The following is a 19,070-nucleotide window of genomic DNA, read 5'->3' as shown; positions in this document are numbered from 1 at the left end:
AAGTAGATTATTACGTAAGAATTAGGAATTTTGTGTTAGTATGAAACTGACTGAACTATATTTCACTGGTACAAATTTTTTACCCGAAAGCCCAAACACTAATTGGAAAAAAAAAGTAAAAACCAAAACAAAAAAAACAGTATTTTTTTTTCTCTTTACCATATTGCTGAAAACCAGTGTTAGATGAAGTACGCAGTTTATTCTTTTTCTTAACCAGAAGTGGAAATATCCACATATTCCGGGAAAAGTGAACTCAAAACTCTTACTTAGTTTAAAAGTAGAGGTGTTTGAAGTTAAACAATCTACATCGAGATTTATATATTCCAGACTTTGGAGTGTTCAATCCTTGAGCCAATGACCTCTAAATGTCATGTTAAAGTGGTGTGTTGCTGTAGATTATGCACTCTAAAAAATTGGGAGGCTTCAAGTGGTAAATTATGTAATATTTTCTTTGCAAAGGATTTGTCTTCAAAGTAACCTGTAAGTAATGGGTTCAGTCATTCAAGTCCCGTGACATTGTACTGAAGTACAGCTGTAGAGTAAAAAAAAAGCCAACAAAAAACTTAGTTACTGTCCACCGCTGCTTCTAAGTATCAATGAAGTGAAGCTGCAGCATCTTTCCTCGAAGACAGGAGGCTGAGAAATGCGGACGTGACGTCATTGATAAGTACCACTGTAACCGTCTACCTTCCGCCTTGCAGCCAAACGAGCAGCAGAGTGTAAATTGCTCTTTGGATTTCCCTCACACAAACACACTTCTGGTTGTCACAAGTGGGCAAGCTGACGTCTCTCTGAGAGGTAAGAAGGACGCACTTTAGTCCGTGGAAATGAATGCGGTGGTTGGTTAACTGTGTTAGGATACTCCCGTGCTCCGGTGGGCCTTGTTTACATCTCAATCCACGGGCTAGAGTGTTCGTCAGGCGGAGACGCCACGGGAGGAAGGTGCTGCCAACATTTCTAGCGTACATATTGTAAATTATTGTTAGAGGGTCATGTTAACTTTTTTTTGCAAGTTTCTTTAAAAAGAATACATTCTAAACCTTTAAGTTTGGCGTGCGTTATTTCGTAGCTTTAAGCTTCAGCCTTGGAAGCTAATCCGGCTAACGGTAAATTAGCCTCTCTGAATTTGATTTAACTGCTTTTTTTTTTTTTTAGTTAATGCGCTGAACTTTAATGTCGGTATTCGGTGAAAACAAGTCTGTTTCATGTTGCTCAATCTCGCACCGAACTCTTCTTTTCCCATCCCCCACGATGTTATCAAACCCGTGCTGAGTCGCTGTGATACATTAGCCTAGCAAGATGTGTGTCACCCAGTTTGCTGCCTATTTTTAGCCTGGACCGGGCGGATTGCGAGCAGTCCACCGTCGCCGGCTGGCAGGCAGGATTTCCCGGCTACCTTGTTCTACGTCCAGGTGGATTTGTGCACCTAAATCTCCGTGCCAGAATTCTGCTTTGTTGGATTCTCTGTGTGTAATACTGAGTACAATTAAATAATCATACTCAGTGGCCCTTTGTATCATCTTCAGAGCCAGTCTCCTGTAGATTGTCTCAGGATTCCCTGAAATCCCCATAGATGCTGGGGAAACGGTGCATAGAGAAAATACAAATTACCAGATTTTGCTCCCCCCATTATGTCACAGTACACCAAAAACAAACACCAAATTGTATTTTGTTTTTTTAATATTTAAATATTCTTTAAAGCGACTTGTGAATATCTATTTGACAGTTGATGCATATAACGTCACCAGTATGATTATTCTAGTGGTCTCTGAAACATTTGCTTGCATTGAAATAAACGAGTTGGCTATTTTTGGGAATTTGTGTAATTTCCATCCAAAAAGGGGGAAAACACCATCAAGTTACATTTATCTCCAAAATGAATGTCAAGTGGTCAACTTCAAACGCTCTTTTGATGACTTGTTGTCGATGGTAGTGATATAGTTATTCAACACGTGTTGCAAATCACGATTCTTTACATATATATTTGATGTGTCATCCACCCCTACTCGATGATAAACACAAGAATTTGGTTTGTGAGAAAAATGAAAAGAGAACCTCACTCTGATCGGGTCCGCTCAGCAGCTGGAACTCTTTCCACAGTCTGTTTTCTGTTCAATTGCTTTAACTGTCACTGTGTTAATGTAAGTTTCCAAAAATCACATTTAAACTCGGAATTAACAAGTCAAATATCGTCATGTAATCTTCAAAGATGTCTGACTCGTTTTTTTCTTGACCAGTTCTGTGTTCAGTGTTATTCCAGGTTGGCATGAAATTAATGGCAGGTGATTGTATAGCTTCAGCATCCCCCAAAGCTCTTCAACTAATCCTCTGAACTGTGACATCAAGTCTTAACCGTTGCCCTGTGACTTGCATATGTTCAGCAGATTTTCCTGTTGTGAGTTGAAAAAAAAATGCACAAGGCAAAAGACTGATAGTAAAAAAAAAAAAACTAAATGAAACTATAATCCTGTCTTTGTGATGTTCAGTGCAACACGAGTGGCAAATGTGTTTCAGAAAGAGTTGTGACCACAGAACCACAGGAAAGAGAGTTTAATTATGAACTCTCCATAACTGCTGGGGGTTTCTCACTTGCTTGTTTGCTATTCAAGAGATGTAGCAGTCATAAGCAATATGTTGAATCTGCTTCAAAAACGCCTGATTCTTTTTTTTAATGTATGGCTAAGTTGCAGGTAGCCTGCCTGATGAGTGGGAGAAATTTTCACCTAAAATACAGTGGACGACTTATCATGAAAGACCCGTCAAAAGCCTGCGAGCAGCTGGCTCTTCTCTTCTGACTGATTTAAGTAAAAGAAGACAGGATCACATTGAGATGTACTGTGAATGCAAGAAATCTCTGTGTGCCAAATGAGGTTGGGGTCTGGGGGTTTTGGGTCTGAGATCACAAGATGAGAGACATGTGACAAGTCAGCATTCTGCCTAGTTAGGTTTGATGCTCTCTGACATCATCTGGGTGTCAGAAATCAGAGACTGAAATTAGATCAAAGTAAGAAATTTAAGATTAAAGTTGGAGATCAGTCAGAACCCCAAGATGTATTCAGAACCCCTTGCCAAAAGTCAGAGAGGTTGACCAAAGGTCGCTGCTTTTCTGTTGTTGCAGCAATAACCTGCCTTTCATCATCAGCCTAATGTCGGTAATGTACTTGACATTTAATGAAAACACAAGTTCATGAATCCAATTTACAAATATAATTTATTTTTCTGCCTTTGTAATGTTTTTGGGTCGTCGTTCATCCATCCCATTTTCGTCAACGCATCATCTTCCAAACTCCTTGAGGGAAAATCTTCAAATTTGAACTGAAAAGATTTTTGTGGTCAAAGGTAAAGGTCATGACGCTGTGTGTGTTGCTGAAACGTGAGGCTTCCTGCTCTGCACAGCAGCAGTGCCTCTGGGGCGCCACCTGAGCAGTGGTGACACTTTCAATACATTAAAAAATACATTAAGATTAGAGATGCGCTGCATAAACATTTTTTCCAATTCTGAACTTAGTCAAATACACATCTGCCAATACTCATACCAGAGCTCTTTTTTTCTTTGATATAGAAAAACATCAGTGTTTTTATTGACAGTACTTTTAAGGTTATATCACGAGACTGTAGTAATGCCACAGCAGTTCTTCTTTTTATTAAAGAGAGCGCCTGACCTTGCAGCCAGATTATGCATCCTTTTTTTTCATCCAATTTGAATGGATTCACATACCCCAAATGTACTTGTACCATTTGCTTCAGACCATGCACTATAGATCTCTTAACTAAAGTCTCTATCGCCAGAGGAGAAGAAACAGGGCCCAGACAAATAAACTTAGGTTCTGTTGCACTTAATTGAAGTTTTCTGTTGAAGCTGTTATTATTATAGTGGTACAGTAAGAAATACTACATGTGCACAGTCTTCAACAGATACTTTGTATGCTGATCTGTTTAATGTGACCTTGTGCATGTCTGCGTAAAGTGTTCCTGTCCTCAGCAGTTCCCATGAACCTCCTCAGTAGTGATAAGACAGATGGGCGTCTTGTCAATGACAGTGTGAGTCAGTGGAATTCTTGGCCTCACCAGAATTGAGGACCAGCTATGGAGATTGGGTTGTTGTTTTTCATCCTGTAAAAGAATCTTATCTTGTCTGCCAAAGACTGGATGAATGCAAGAGATATGCTGTAGGTAGCAGAAGCACACCTGTGCATTCATGAGGGCAGCAATATGTGCCTTGTCTGTCTGGAAATTTAAGTACATATTCTATGAAAAAGGTCTGTAAGATAACATGGTCTGATCTAATGAGTCCTTTGTTGATTGAAGGAAACGTCAATAATGCTTTTTTTTTCTTTCTGTCTTTCCCACTTTTTCCTTTTTTATTCCACTTTTCATTCTTTTCCTCCTTTGCTTGTTCCCTTATTTCTCTCGTTAAACCACCTCCTCCCTTTCCTCCCCAGTCTGGGTTTCTCTCCTCTGATCAACCTGTTAACAGCTTTCCAAATGAGTGACGGGGAGTGCGACTTCTTCTGTTTCTTCCGCTGCTGCTGAGCACGCTCTCCATGCACCTCAGACAGGCAGGAGTCAAAGTGTCTCTGAACAGTGACACAAGCAGGTGGAGAGGGAGGCATTGAAGAGAAGACAAGAAGAGGCGGAGTTTTACATACGCCATTTCAGCCAATCGGACCACTGGGCTCCGACAGGTAGGCGGACCGTCTACCTGTCCGGGTGGTTGATTTAGTCGACTGGATGTCTGTGGACATGAACAGCCAGGCATCTGACAGCAATGAGGAAGACTTCGGGGTAAACTCTGAAGAAGAGGAGGATGAGGATGATGGAGGAGAAGAGGAAGATCAGGGTGACATTGACAACTACTATGACGGCGTGGCCAGCGACGTGGAGCAACAGGGTGCCGACGCCTTTGACCCAGAGGAGTACCAGTTCACTTGTCTGACATATAAAGAGAGCCAAAGGGTGCTAACCGAGGAGGTGAACACTGTGGCCACTGCACTGAAGGTGAGTGTGTAGCTGTTCCCTGCTGTTCCCTTGTGTGTTCCTTTTTCCTCAATTCCTCGTAATAAACTAAAATATTCCCATGGTGATATTTTAGAATGTGGGGTGTGATGATATCACCAAATCAGAACTGGGTAGTGGTACATAAATAATGTACCGAAGTGCCATTTTGCCAAAAATACATGAACACCAATGAAGTTTTACTTTGCACTACATTCAGGTCATCAAAGCAACAAGCAAAACCTGAAGACATGCGCCACTGTGCATCAGTTCCGCTTTACATTACAGCTTCAGCTCCTTTATGCAGTCTTTGTTTTGAAGCAGGCTTCCTATGGAAGCCATCTAGGATGATGTATTTTTTACAAAAATCCTTAATGTCTAGATTTTGTTTTTTGTTTGTTTTTTGAAAGGGTGGGTAACTTGAGTTGACGCTTGTGTCATACTGGGACTGAAAAGCTAAAACGAGGAAGAAGTGTGTTTAAAAATTATGTAATTTTAGTCTGTCCACTTTCTATAGATAACTTAAATTCTTACCACTATAAAAGTGGTAAAGGCCACATTAAATATAGGTAATAATTTGATTGAAATACTCAGCTTGAGTTTTTGGGGAAAAAACAAAAACTAAGGTTCTGTTGTTGTTGCACCCACATGCAGGCCTCGAGACTAACTTCTTTCCCTGGGAGCACAGCTGAGCATTTCTTGAAAGTGTCCGCCCTTTTCCTAGCAGCTTCTGCGGAAGGCTTCCCAGATGCTTCTGTATAAAAATGTTTATACAGACAGAAACATTCCTACATTACAATTAGATAAGCCAACATTCCTCTGGATTTTTTTCAATGTTTTTCCACAGTTAATTTCATAATAAAAAGCAAAGATACTCTTTACTCCTTTTATATATACACACACACACACACACACACATATATCTATGTATATGTATCTACTGTATATAGATATATGTATACGTGTATCTGTATATCTATATATGTGTAGCTGTGTATATGTATCTGTATATATATTTTTTGTGTGTATATATATTTGTATATATGTGTGTGTATGTGTATATGTGTGTATATGTGTGTATATGTGTGTATATGTGTGTATATGTGTGTATATGTGTGTGTATGTATATGTGTGTGTATATATATATATATGTATATATATGTATATATGTATGTGTATATATATATGTGTATATGTGTATATATGTATATATGTATGTATATATATATGTGTATATGTGTATATATGTATATATGTATGTATATATATATGTGTATATATATGTATATATGTATATATATGTATTTTATTTGTATATGTATACATATATACATACGTGCGCGCGCACACACACACACACATCTATCTCAAGTTTCTGCGCTGACCGATTTAGACAATTGTTCAGGGTGGTAATGGAGTTCCAAGAGTAATTTCTTTCAAAACTGACTTTAATGCATGTGTTTATTTGATTCATTGTCGCATCTTTCGCACTATTCAGATATATGCTTGTTTCCTTGCCAATGATCGATACATTAAGTATGTAGGAGCCCATTATCCGCGGTTGCGACGGGGTCCAGCTAACTTCCTGCTCATCAGCAGTTGTGTCAGCTGTTCACGGATTACGGTATAGCCAAACCACCCCTGTAGCAACATTACAACAACCTTTCTAAGTCTTGTCTCTCTCGCTCTCTTTCTCTCTGTCTGTCTTAGGTTTTACCAGCGGTAGCAAAACTGATCCTTGTGCATTTTCACTGGCAGGTTTCACAAATATTGGACAGGTATGTCTCTTGTGCTTCTTCCCCATTCCTTTCCCATCTTCCTTACCAGTCCTCTAGACCTCTTTTCTCCCAGTTTATGCTTTATTCTCACCTTTCTACCGTGACTCTTCCATCATACGTGTATCATATCTGAACAAATTCAGATGTTACAGGGAGGGTCTGTATTTGACAACACACATTTGAATGGGTTATACTAGACATTAAACAGACTGCCAGCTCAACAGTACAAAGTCAGGGCTTCGTCGACGTAGCTCATTTGACTGGAGCAGATCATTGTCACAGCGAGTTGGTGTGTTGATGGCATTTTTATCGTGCAACCAGTAGGAAACATTTGAGGGTAAAAAAAGAAAATGTTATCTTCTGCTTGCACTTAGCTCTCTTCCAATTTAAAGGATTTCTCCTACTATTTTCTGTTGTAAAGTGGACGGTTTTGTTGAAGCCCCTTCATTTGCTCCTCACACTGCATCTCTGCCAGAGTAACAACGGCGTCTAAAAGGAGTAGCGCTGTACATTGCACAAACAAAGCAGCTCATTTGACAGTTGTTTACCTCCACCCACATTCTGAACCAGTTAGGCTGAAACTTGTCTGTGAACTGCTGCTTACCTCAGTCATGAAATTGCTACCTGCATGAGAATCCTGCAGATCAATGTTGTTCACAATCTCTTGCATTGTAAGTTGGTCCTTATCGCATTCCTTTGTTGTATTTGCTTTTTCCACTTAGGATGAGGTGGATTTCTATTTAAGCCTGCGATATATCATTGAAACCTGATATGAACCAAGATAGTTAGAGAGCGATGCACCAGCAGCAGATAGGGCTTGTAATCTTGTTGAAAGAATGTTTTAAAGCTGCGTTCAAGTTCGTCGTCCCGTACACATCCTTGTCGGTGTGTGTTTCCCTCTTTATAAGTATGATATGTGGGATATTCCTTCAAATTTTCACAATACCTGCAATGCCACACTGACATTCAGGCCCTTTAATGAGGCAGACAACTATCTTACTGGGGTGGCAAATAAGTGATTCTGGAACTGCTGAAGCCACAGTTGTTCAGATATGGTCAAAGACAAGCAAGACAGGTTAACCAAATCAGAACTGCCTACGTGACCTCCTGCATATTCTAACTTGATGCCACCTCTTGCTTAAATTAAAGTCTTTTCCAGTTGGTCGTATAGCTCTTCTTTTGCACTGCATGTGTGAAAAGGAAAACCCAGACAGAGTTGCTATGAGGAAACTGTTCTATTGTCTGGCTCTGATTTCCTTTGTTCTCTCATTCTCAGTTGATACTTCAAGTCCTCATAGAAATTAATTTCCCATTGTTTCCCTTGACCTCTCATTCGGCAAATTTACCTTTTTTAATCAAACATCCGGATGTTTTGTCCATGACTCTCAGATATAAGTCCAACTCGTCTCTGCTGTTGTCCGACGCTCTAGTTCAACCCAGCAGCACCTGCAGATCTGTCACTGTAAGTAAAAACAAGAATCTTCCATTTTACTTTGGATGTGCATTTTTTTTTTATGGACATTGAGCTGCCCTCCACTGCATTATGTGCTCATGGTGTGTGTCTGTGTGTTTCAGGCCCCTCAGTCGCTCCAGTGTGGTGTGTGTCTACAAGTTGTACGGAGAGACTCCCTGCTGGCACTTCCCTGCCAGCACTCCTTCTGCAAAGCATGCTGGGAGCAGCACTGCACTGTACTTGTCAAAGATGGCATGGGAGTGGGTGAGTAAAAGTGTTTGTGTTTATGTAGTCATCAAAGCTGCTGTTTGAGGAGGCGAGTCACACTTGGTTTGGTCTGTTCATGCTGAATTATTTATTTATTTGTGTATTAGGATTTTGTCTTGACTCAATCCAGCTGTTATCCAAAGTGATCCAGTAACAAGGCACAGTGTTGACGCGCATACAGCTTCATATATATATGTGTGTGTGTGTGTGTGTGTGTGTGTTCTTGTGTGGAATCCAAAAGTGACTCTGGACTTTGAAGAAAAGTAATATGTTTAGTATTATCAGTTTTGATGGCTCAGACCGTGTGTTTTAATTTGTGTAATCAGGAGAGCAGATGGTTGTGTACACAAATCTGTTGTGTTTGTTTGTGCAGTTTGTATGTCTCATATGGTATCCACAGTTTGAAGTCTCCACGCTTTAAGTTGTGAGTTTTGTCTGTGCCTCTGTGTTTGTGCCCTGATGCATCCTGCTAGTTTCAGTCCCTGAGAAAGTCCGTATAAGAGGCCTTCTGAGTCTGATTGCTCTTTCTCTATCTGCTGGATGAATTCATTATGACCAGTGACCCCGATCTAGTTTCAGGGTCACTAGAACATCAGAATCCTGCCAAACCTGCAGTGAAACTTTTCCAGTCACAGACAGATTTTCAGTGATGGGTACATTTTGTTGCTGAGGTGGGACTATGTGTGTGTGTTCTGTTCTTTCTCAAGGATTCAGGACTCTCCTTAATACATTTTGTGTTTGTGTGTCCAGGCATCTCGTGTATGGCTCAGGACTGTTCCCTGAAGATGCCAGAAGATTTTGTCCTGCCACTTCTGCCAGGAGAGGAGCTGAAGGACAAATACAGACGCTACCTCTTCAGAGACTATGTCGAGGTGTGTGCCACTCAAATACCACATATAGAGAGTAGCACGTGAGATATCTTAAAATATGCGGGGACATATCTTCCAGGCCTGGCAAGGGAAACCAATGTCAAAGTACCTTGAACCTGCATTCTTTATCATGGCCAACAGGAAGCGAAACCACTGGTTGCAAAAATAAGCAATAAGTGTGTAAAAGTCTGGGAAAGTGACCCAATTTCTCACTCCGTCACTTTGTAAACATCTTCCTAAAGAGTTGACGTCATAATTGCTAGTTTCAGTCTTTTTCAGTACAACAAGATGTTGGTCTTGTAAGTTTTTTAGTTCCTTTCAGACTAAAATGGAATATAAATCAAGTGTGAGTCACAAGTCTCTGATTCTGTAGGACTCTCACCTCACTGCTGGAGTGGAACAGAGTCATCGATCATCTGAAGGACTCTTCTGTCCGATGTCTCCTTCTTCACACCTCTCCCCCCCTTCCCTCTCTCCCTCTCAGAGTCACTTCCAATTGCAATTGTGTCCGGGTGCCGATTGTCCGATGGTCATCAAGGTTAAGGAGCCACGGGCGCGCAGGGTGCAGTGTCTTGACTGCAAGGAAGTCTTCTGGTAAAATAAACACATAATAAAGGAAAGCTCAGCTCTAGTAGCAAACTTAGTTAATTTTTCAATTTTACAAACCATTTCACAACATCTGTTGGTAACTAAGCTTTATTTTTTGATAATTCATGACCAGGGTCTTTTTCAAACACACTTGTCTTTGAATAGGTCACTAAATCTGGATTTTGTTGTGTATATTTTATCCCAGAGAAGCTGTAGTTTGTGCCATTTCTCACATTTTTCCTCTCTCACATCTTAAACAAATTTATGAAAATTTAATTGGAAAAAAGTCTGTTGTCACCTACCTGTTTGACTCAGATATGACCTAGTTTAAGTTCTATCCCTGTAAGAGGTCTGAGTTATCAAAGCCTCGATCCAGAAATTGCTGCACTCACAAATGCCGAAGCATACCTCCTGGGGTCTGTTTCACAAAGCAGGTTTCGTGAAAACTCTGGGTCTATTAACCCTGAAATAAGGAAAACACGGAGTTTTCCATTTCACAAAGGGAGCTAACTCAAACCAGAGAAAGAGGGTTAACTCTAGCCTGTTTCACAGACAGCGGTAACTTAAGCTCTCGGTCAGTTACCGCAGTAACTGACTCACTGAAACTAACCTGGTCGGGACCAGGTTTTTGGCAATGAACCTCGAGTTTCTCGCTGTCTCCGCCCACTTTCAGAGCCACATACTCCATTTGATTTCTGCATTCATTCATCAGCAGGCGAGTTTTGGCGAGTTTTTCAACAAACATGGCATGTCCTTTTCTTGACAATCCCGTGGATGAAGGTGCAGCATTGCTGCGCAGAGAATTAAATATTCGTTGGGAGATGGTGATCAGACCGCTCATAGACGTTCTTGCATTTCCAGACAGTGTCGGTACTGTTTCACGTCACAGTCCATCGTCTATATACACAACCTCCTCCGTCCTTCCATTTGCAACATCACCAGTCGTAGTCATGCTCTCAGCCACTGGCCTTCCTAAACTATGACTTAGGGCCAGCTCCTGTGCCTGTGTTAGAGGTGGTGGTGCTGGGCCACCACCCGTTTTACGGGCATCTGCCTTCTTTCTGTTGGCTGAGTAGAAGTCTGTGTTAGTTTAAATAGGCTTAATTATTTAACAGAATATGATATCGATGAAAAGACATTTGTGTATGAAACCAGCATTATGTTGGGGATAAAACAACTAATTGATTGTACACAGTCAAACAGCCACTTAATATTTAATTTACAATGCAGAACATGGAGTACCCCATGAGATGGTCTTACCTGTTTGAATCATGTTTTTATGCTTCATTTTAAGTTGCTGCCAAGTGCGTTTCTCCCCCGTGGTATTGTATCTAAACGATATAAATTAATGCGCTACCATGTAAGCAGCTTCCTCCTTAATAATCATGATTGCAAAGGACTACATTTAAACTTCCGCATTGACCTGAGCAGCAATGTTCTTCCACGCTATCTCTCTCTCTTGTGCAACACCGCTGTAGCTGCAATTCTTTTTTAACGCGTGTTGGAATTCTTCATATGATCGCATCAAGATTTCCAACTCCACTGACGTGAAAAACAAAGCCCTCCACTTCTCCGTCGCCATGGTGACTCGGTGAATTGGGGCTCCATTTATGCTGGCTTTTTAGAGTTGCCGTGATCACGCTTTACCCCAGGTGAACCTACTCCGAGTTGATCAAACTGGTTCAAATCCGCTGTTCTGAAACCGGAAATTCAGAGTTTTCTATTTTAGGGTAGATCAACTCGGAGATCAGGATTAAACTCAGGGTTTGATGAACTTTGTGAAACGGACCCCTCGTGTGTCTGTTGATGTGATGATGCAAACTAACTCATCCATGCGGAATGCTAAACTTCAAACTGATATTAATATTTTAAACAATTTATCTTGCGGAATTTCTGTCTTGTCTTCTCTCTCAGTTTTAAATGCCGTCAGATGTACCACGCACCCACAGACTGTGCGACAATCCGGAAATGGCTAACCAAATGTGCAGACGACTCGGAGACGGCCAACTACATCAGCGCACACACTAAAGATGTATGATGGCTGTGTGCGCGTGCGCACACACACACACACACCTGCAGGACCACACTTAAAAAAACTTTATTTTTCAGATACGTGCTATCAGTTGTCACTTTCTCTAAATTTGAAACTGTACAGTTCATACAGAAATGTGAAAGAATTTTGTTTTCCTCTCTCAGTGTCCTAAGTGCAATATCTGCATCGAGAAGAACGGAGGGTGCAATCACATGGTGAGTCAGAGCTGAAATCACACTTAGCCAGAACACAGCACATACTGATCATGCATATTTTTAGACTGTCCAGGGTTCATTTGGTCATGAAAACCCTGGAAGGTTCATGGAATATGAAGATGTCAATTTGCAGTCCTGGTAGTATTTGTAAAAAAAAAAAAAAAAAAAAGGTAAAACCATAACATTCTGTAAAAGTCACAGAAATTTGCCTCAAAATGACTGAATATTGAAGTGTACAGGATTTAGTTGAAATTGACGAAAAGAATCGAACATTTAAGACGTATTTATGTTCATCGGCCACTTAGCTTGTCATCCATTTTAGCTGTTAACAAGCACATTTGACTGCTGGGGAGACATTGATCATTCTCGTTTTAATGTTATACAGAGTAGTTATTCATTTGCTCAGATGAATTTACTTGTGTTTGTTTGACTTCTGTGTTTCTTTTCATTGGTTGCCTGTTTTGCTATTTGTCTCCTTCTAATTTGACACCCCCTTCTTGTTTGTTTCAGCAATGCTCCAAGTGCAAACATGGTAAGTGTAATCCAAGGAATTGCTTTTTTGCCACCTAGTGGCACGCCAATCAAACAATACTCATCCTCTATGATAAAGAGGCAGGAATTACAATATGTGTCCTCTGATGTTTTTTTTTTCAGTTAGATCAACATAGATAAATATATATAGATATATAATAGAGAAATGACAAAAATCCAACCCAACAGAGTTAACTATCAGCTCATTTAGTCTGGCTGTGGAAGACTAGTTTGTCGAGAATCTGCCTGAACTTTAAGGCTTAACTCTGCATGTCACTCACTTTTCTTTGGTTTCACCTGTCAGAAACTTGCAAAACACTTCAGTCCATAAATGTGGGTGTTGTATTTTCTGTCTAGACTTCTGCTGGATGTGTCTTGGTGACTGGAAGACTCACGGCAGTGAATACTATGAATGCAGCCGCTACAAAGAAAACCCTGACATCGTCAACCAGAGCCAGCAGGCTCAGGCCAGAGAAGCCCTCAAGAAATACCTCTTCTACTTTGAGAGGGTGAGAAGGGTTCCTGGTTTCCATTTGACAGGCTTTTGCCAGATAAGGAATCCCAATCTGTGCATTAACTTAACCTCACCGTCTTCCCGTTGTGTTAACTGCATTGATGAAGGTTATTTTATTTGCTGGTCATTTCGTCCACCAGTGGGAGAATCACAACAAGTCTCTGCAGTTGGAGGCTCAGACTTACCAGAGGATCCAAGAAAAGATCCATGAGAGAGTGATGAACAACTTGGGAACCTGGATTGACTGGCAGTATCTTCAAAACGCTGCAAAGCTACTGGCCAAGGTGCTCACAGACACAGACACAACTATGTTGGAGGTGCAGGGTGAGATGGACATGACCTGAGTTTAAATTAATGGAAGTGATGGATTTATTTTGGCAACTTGGATGCATTTTTACATACAGTTTAGCAATGAATATTAAACATATAGAATATGGTACTGCACTGAATAGATTACCTGGCATGGTCTCTCAAATTTAAAGTTAAAGTGCTTGTTTATTTCTATCAGAAAAGAGAGAAGTAGAGCTGTGGCTAACTTAATAGCTACCGTGGCATGAGTTACAGCAGCTAAAACATCAGACGCACAACTCAAACTCTGATCGTGTCACAAAATGTTACTTTAATGAGAAATTCCTTTATAGCTTTAATTCCAAGACATTGCAACAAAGATCTGTTGTATAATTTGTTCTCACCATGGCGTAGAAAATCATTTTCGAGGTTTGAAAATAATCACTTCTTGTCCAGTTCGTCTCCTGCATTTTAAAAACAGTCTGATTGTGAAACCTTGTCACAAAGAGTGTAATGTGTGTGTTGTCTTTTTTCCAGTGTCGCTACACACTGCAGTATACATACCCTTACGCCTATTACATGACAGGCCCGCGGAAGAAACTGGTGAGAAACACGCCTCTCTGCCTGTTCTTTATGACTGATCGTACATTGCATAACCATGCTGGTAACTTCCAACTCCCTTTCCCTTCCCACAGCGCAATTTGAACCGCTGATTCTTTGATTTACACGGTTACACTGAAACAGCTTCATGGTTTGATATGTTCGTCTCTGCAGTTTGAGTACCAGCAGGCTCAGCTGGAGGCAGAGATAGAGAACCTGTCGTGGAAGGTGGAGCGGGTGGACAGCAGCGAGAGAGGAGTGGTGGGAGGCGAGGGGGAGCTCAGTGCCAGTGACAGAGGGGTAAGAAACCATAATGAATGGTTAATCCCAGAGGATAAAATTACAACAAAGGAGATACGCATTGAGAGAAGCATTACATTATTTAGATTGAACTACAAAGAAAAAAACGGCAGATTTGGTGGAGATCACACACTACAAATACTTCAGTGAAGACAGCAGTATCATTTGGATCGCTTTTACAGCAGTTGCAGTAACAAAAGACACAGCGAATCAGCCTCAACCCAAACCTACAGGAACTCACCCATTATGTTTTCTAGCGTAGTTGATGGTATTGTATATACACACACACACACACACACACACACACACACACACACACACACACACACACACACACATCTTCTATAGCTGTCAGACTGAGTGGTGACAGCTGAACATTTCAGTTCTTAAACCTTCTTAAAAAAAATAATAACATAATTACCAAACCCGCATCACCCTTTTGTGTGTGTGTGTGTGTTTTTGTTTTTTTTATCCATCATATATGTGAAGGGAGAGTTGTCATGGAATCACGATGCGCATTGCTTTTTTAGAGGTCCTGGTGTTGGTGTCCCTTTGATCGTTAATTCCATTTATGAAAGGAGTACGAAAAAAGTCCTGAAATGTCTTTGAATGAACACAAAACAAAAGTGATTGGTCTGTAAGAGCCTACTTTGTGTGTGTGTGTGTGTGTGTGTTATCAGGAACTGGAGAATCAGATGCACATTGCTGAGCAGAGGCGACGCACGCTGCTGAAGGATTTCCACGACACCTGAAGCCCCATCGTGACTGCAAAGCACCAGCATCTCCCTCCTTACTCCTTTTCCTTCCTTCCATTTGTTCTTTCTTGCTTCCTTCCATGACCATCCCTCAGTGCTGTCATACTGACCCCTCCTCCTTTTTGCTTGTCTTTACTCACTTGCTCACTTGTTTCTTTTTTTTCTCTCTTTCTCTCTCTCTCTCACTTTGCTCCTGAAATGCTGCAGGGTCACAGAGTGGCACGATTGTATTTCCCTTTCCTCTTCTCACACTCAGTTACATGTTTTGGCTTCAGAATATCACAATCGCCGTGGTTACACTTGTTCAAATCGGTCATGTGTCAAAACGGTGGCTGTGCCCTTAAGTTCCATTGAGCACTTAGATGCTGACGTGAGCTACATGCACTATGTTGGCTGTTAAATGTCACGTTATTGCAGTGATGTTTAAATAGTCCCAAGAAACAAAAGAACTCATGAGGGAGAAACTGCTCGAGATGGAGAGGGACGACAAGGGACTATTTTTAAGATGTTGCTTGAAGTGCCCAGCAGCCATGTTACCCTGACCCTCTACCTGCATCAGTGACTGGATTGACCTGATGACCACATGCAAGTTTCAAAAGAGGAATTTTCCAAGCCCTTCTTTTTCAGTTTTCTCTCCTCAAATACAACTGGTTACAATCAATAACTGTTTGATTGGTAAAGTAAACAAAGTAACAAAGTAGAGTGGTTTAAAAAAAAAAAAAAAGGCTTTTTTCTTATATTTAGCCGTACGTGTGAAAGCAGTGTGTTCACTGTGAAACAGTGGTGACCTTCACAGTCCCACATATTCCTTCAATTACTTGAAAAAAATGCAGTATTTTCCTTTGTATGGCGCATGTTCACGTATAAAAGATACAAAAGATAAAGATGAATGTGTGTGTGTAGAGGACACATTGTGTTGCCAGTGTTTCACATTAAATACACTTTGCCGGTGTGTTTGTGTGTGTGTGTTTGCGCGCACGTGCTTGTGTGTTGGTTCGCTCGCTCGCCGGAGGGCTGCCAGCAGGTTGTCGCTCACCATGTTGGTCAAAGTAAAACTACTGAATGACTTCATGCCTCCACTCTTGCCTCGCTCTGATCTCTCAGTGGTGTTCAGCTAATCTAAATCAAAACAAGTGGGAGCGTCACCGTCTCCATCACAGCAGTGTGAGCTTCTTCCTTTTGATCACATGACCAGGTTGTTTTGAAGCAAGTGTTATCTCAGCCACACATAATAGCGCCCCTCCACTGACAAAGCATGCGTCCACACACACACACACACACATCTTTATACACTCCGCAGCAGAAGACAAACCCTTTTAATTTGTGTCCTTGCTCATTTCATGCTGTCCTCTGTCTTAATACCCCACCCCACCCCACCCGAGACACTTTAATTTTCTCCTTGTTTTCTTTCTTTTATTTCCTTACTCATATTGTTCACCTTTCTTCTGGAAAATTGGCTGTTGATAGATAGATCATTTAAAAAAAAAATGTAAAAGTTACCAAAAAAAAAAAATTTGCTGTAATTTTCAACGGTTGTACATTAATACAGAAATAGAGTTACTGAGAAAGTTTTTAAAACCGAACACTGCCTCCTGTCTGTTTTCAACGGTGTTAAACACTCACTCACACTTGCACGTTTGTAACCAACACATTAAGGACATTTGGGGCGGTCCTCACATTTGAAGGTCAAGACTTGGTTTTAGCACTAGTTCTAGTTAGGTTCTATTTCTGGTCAGGCGTTTAGTTAGGATGGGTAGGGCGAAGGGCTAGGAAATGCGTTATGCAAGTGAAGGTCTTCATAAAGATGTCCCCACTTTGTACTTAAGAAATACAGAACACATCATCACATCACAACATCTTTTCTCCCTTACTTTTTTTTAAGTAGCCTTCCAATCGATTAATTTATCGCATAACTTTCAGGATTAAAAATGCCGGCACACGTGGATATTAGCAGAATAAACAACAAACGTTGGGCGGAATGCCAGTTGGCAGCTCCATTCTGCTAACTGCTGTGGTTGTAAATCTTCAATTAGATGGTGTCATTTTTGCTTTTGATTAGCTGAGCTTTTCCTGTGTCTCCTCTCTTGAGCATCCGTGGAATGTTCCATCTGTCTTAGTTTCTGTCCTTTAGAATATTTCTGAACCGTATCCAACGTTCCAAAAGCTTCAGTTAACAACTTCAAGAAGGAAATGCACTCCAGTACCAAACACAAATGGTGATACAAACACCGTTGAGAGAAAGGCTGACCTTTGACCCGCTCTGTCTCTTGCTATTTAGTTTGGTTGATGTTTTGGCTCATTACCGACTTCATTTATTCCCATTATTCAATCAGATTGACTGAACTATGAATATCTACAAAGCTCATGGATCTTTGGTCATTATAACTATTTTTAACCCTTTTGTTTTGGCAAATAAAAGCTAAAATGCTGGTATGAGGTTACAAAATTTAGAGAAAAATGACACTGAAGCTTTGGAGGGCAATATTAATACAATGTGCAATACGTGTTTATTTCAGCGCAAAGCACAGTTTTGAGCTTTTTACAATGCACTGCTGCATTGGTGAAAGACAGACTACATCAGCGATTGCAGACTTCAACAACAACATGAAAAGTATGTCTCAATAGTGTTGACAGACGCTGCGGAAACCCAGGTCACCTTTGACATTCTCAGATATAATTTCACGGCTGTATTTAGTTTACGCAATGATGTGCCAAGACAGGATTAACTTCTCATCCTGAGAGAGAGACCCACTTTCAGCTCATGACAGTAACATGAAGCCTCCTCATCCTGAGTCATAAAGAGGACGTGCAGCCGCCTCTATTATGAAGCAGCTCTCTGTGGACGCCTTTATCTCGTAGGGTGGGTTCAGTTAAAGTGGGTCACATTTATCTGGTGAAATTCATCGGCTTCATTTCATCTGCAGGAACTAATGTTGATGTTGCACTACACACTTCTTTGTTTTACTGAAAGCCAAATACACACAGTAACATTATTTCTTGTGGGAGTTTCCTCATGTTCATTGTCCTCACATCCAATTATTGGAGGTTGAGATATTTTTTTCTAGGCAACTAAGACATACTTGGAATAAAATCCCTAATTCTTGTCCTCACTTGGCACCTGTCTGATGGCACCTTCTCCAGCCGAGACAGTGGGTGCATTCGAACAGCCAGTTGTGTGAAATGATCCAGAAGTATCTGCACAGCTGCCATGATAAGATCTTCAAATTTTGTAAAACTCAAAGGAAATGAGTTTCCATGCTTGGAATTTTGAAAAAAAAAATAAAAATGAGAAGCCACTGAGCTCAAATGACCAGCAGATCATCAGATATGTTTTGCTCTCTATCTAAAGCTTTGCTAAACTTGTTCGACAAACGAGGACAAACAAATATGCAATGCATTATCAAGTTTTTGTGTGAAATGACAAACCACAATCCACATTCCACCATATGTAGACCGACATACCTGCCAGTCATATAAATCATTTCATACAATAACTGTTATTCACATGTTAAATATCAGGGGGGTGAGTGAGCAAACATTCCCAGTATGACATAATATATTATCACTTTTATGACTGACAGCTTTAATTTCACATTCAACCTCTGTAATTAAGTCATATTTTCACCAGGTGTGACAACAAACATGGAAACCCCCCCCCCCCCCCCCCCCCGGACTGCATTCGGCTACTCTGACATGTTTTCAAAAGTCCTCACAAACAAGCCTAATTTGCCTCTCAGGATACGATTCAGTTCATGAAACTGTGTTCACGATTTTGATATATTTAAAATGAAAATTGGTAGATTGGAAATATGTTTTTTCTTTGTTAAAAAACACATAAAAGCCCTTTTTGAGAATGGCAAAATGATTCCAAAGTTGCATTTCATC

General features: G+C 40.7%; 1 protein-coding gene across 2 annotated transcripts; it reads left to right on the top strand.

The window, feature by feature from the left end:
- Positions 1-650: 650 nt before the first annotated feature.
- Positions 651-17,550, top strand: arih2 (ariadne homolog 2 (Drosophila)). Of its 2 annotated transcripts, none has more exons than XM_086214269.1 (15): positions 651-798; positions 4,443-4,998; positions 6,706-6,773; positions 8,163-8,235; positions 8,349-8,490; positions 9,244-9,365; positions 9,736-9,956; positions 11,865-11,982; positions 12,147-12,197; positions 12,708-12,729; positions 13,086-13,237; positions 13,383-13,526; positions 14,068-14,133; positions 14,305-14,430; positions 15,111-17,550. In XM_086214269.1, exons 2-15 carry the CDS (start codon positions 4,732-4,734, stop codon positions 15,180-15,182), a joined length of 1,644 nt encoding a protein of 547 aa, XP_086070395.1. In that variant the 5' UTR covers positions 651-798; positions 4,443-4,731; the 3' UTR covers positions 15,183-17,550. The 2 variants fall into 2 exon arrangements, with proteins under 2 accessions (XP_086070395.1, XP_086070396.1); XM_086214270.1 differs by having other exon boundaries at positions 9,847-9,956; positions 15,111-17,546.
- Positions 17,551-19,070: the final 1,520 nt, after the last annotated feature.

This window comes from Aulostomus chinensis, chromosome 9 (genome assembly GCF_037954235.1).
Source record: "Aulostomus chinensis isolate RoL2024-O1b breed Wild chromosome 9, RoL_Achi_v1.0, whole genome shotgun sequence".
In the NCBI taxonomy this organism is placed as follows: Eukaryota; Metazoa; Chordata; class Actinopteri; order Syngnathiformes; family Aulostomidae; genus Aulostomus; species Aulostomus chinensis.
The sequence above is the reverse complement of the archived record's forward strand: the minus strand, read 5'-3'. Positions and strand labels throughout refer to the sequence as shown.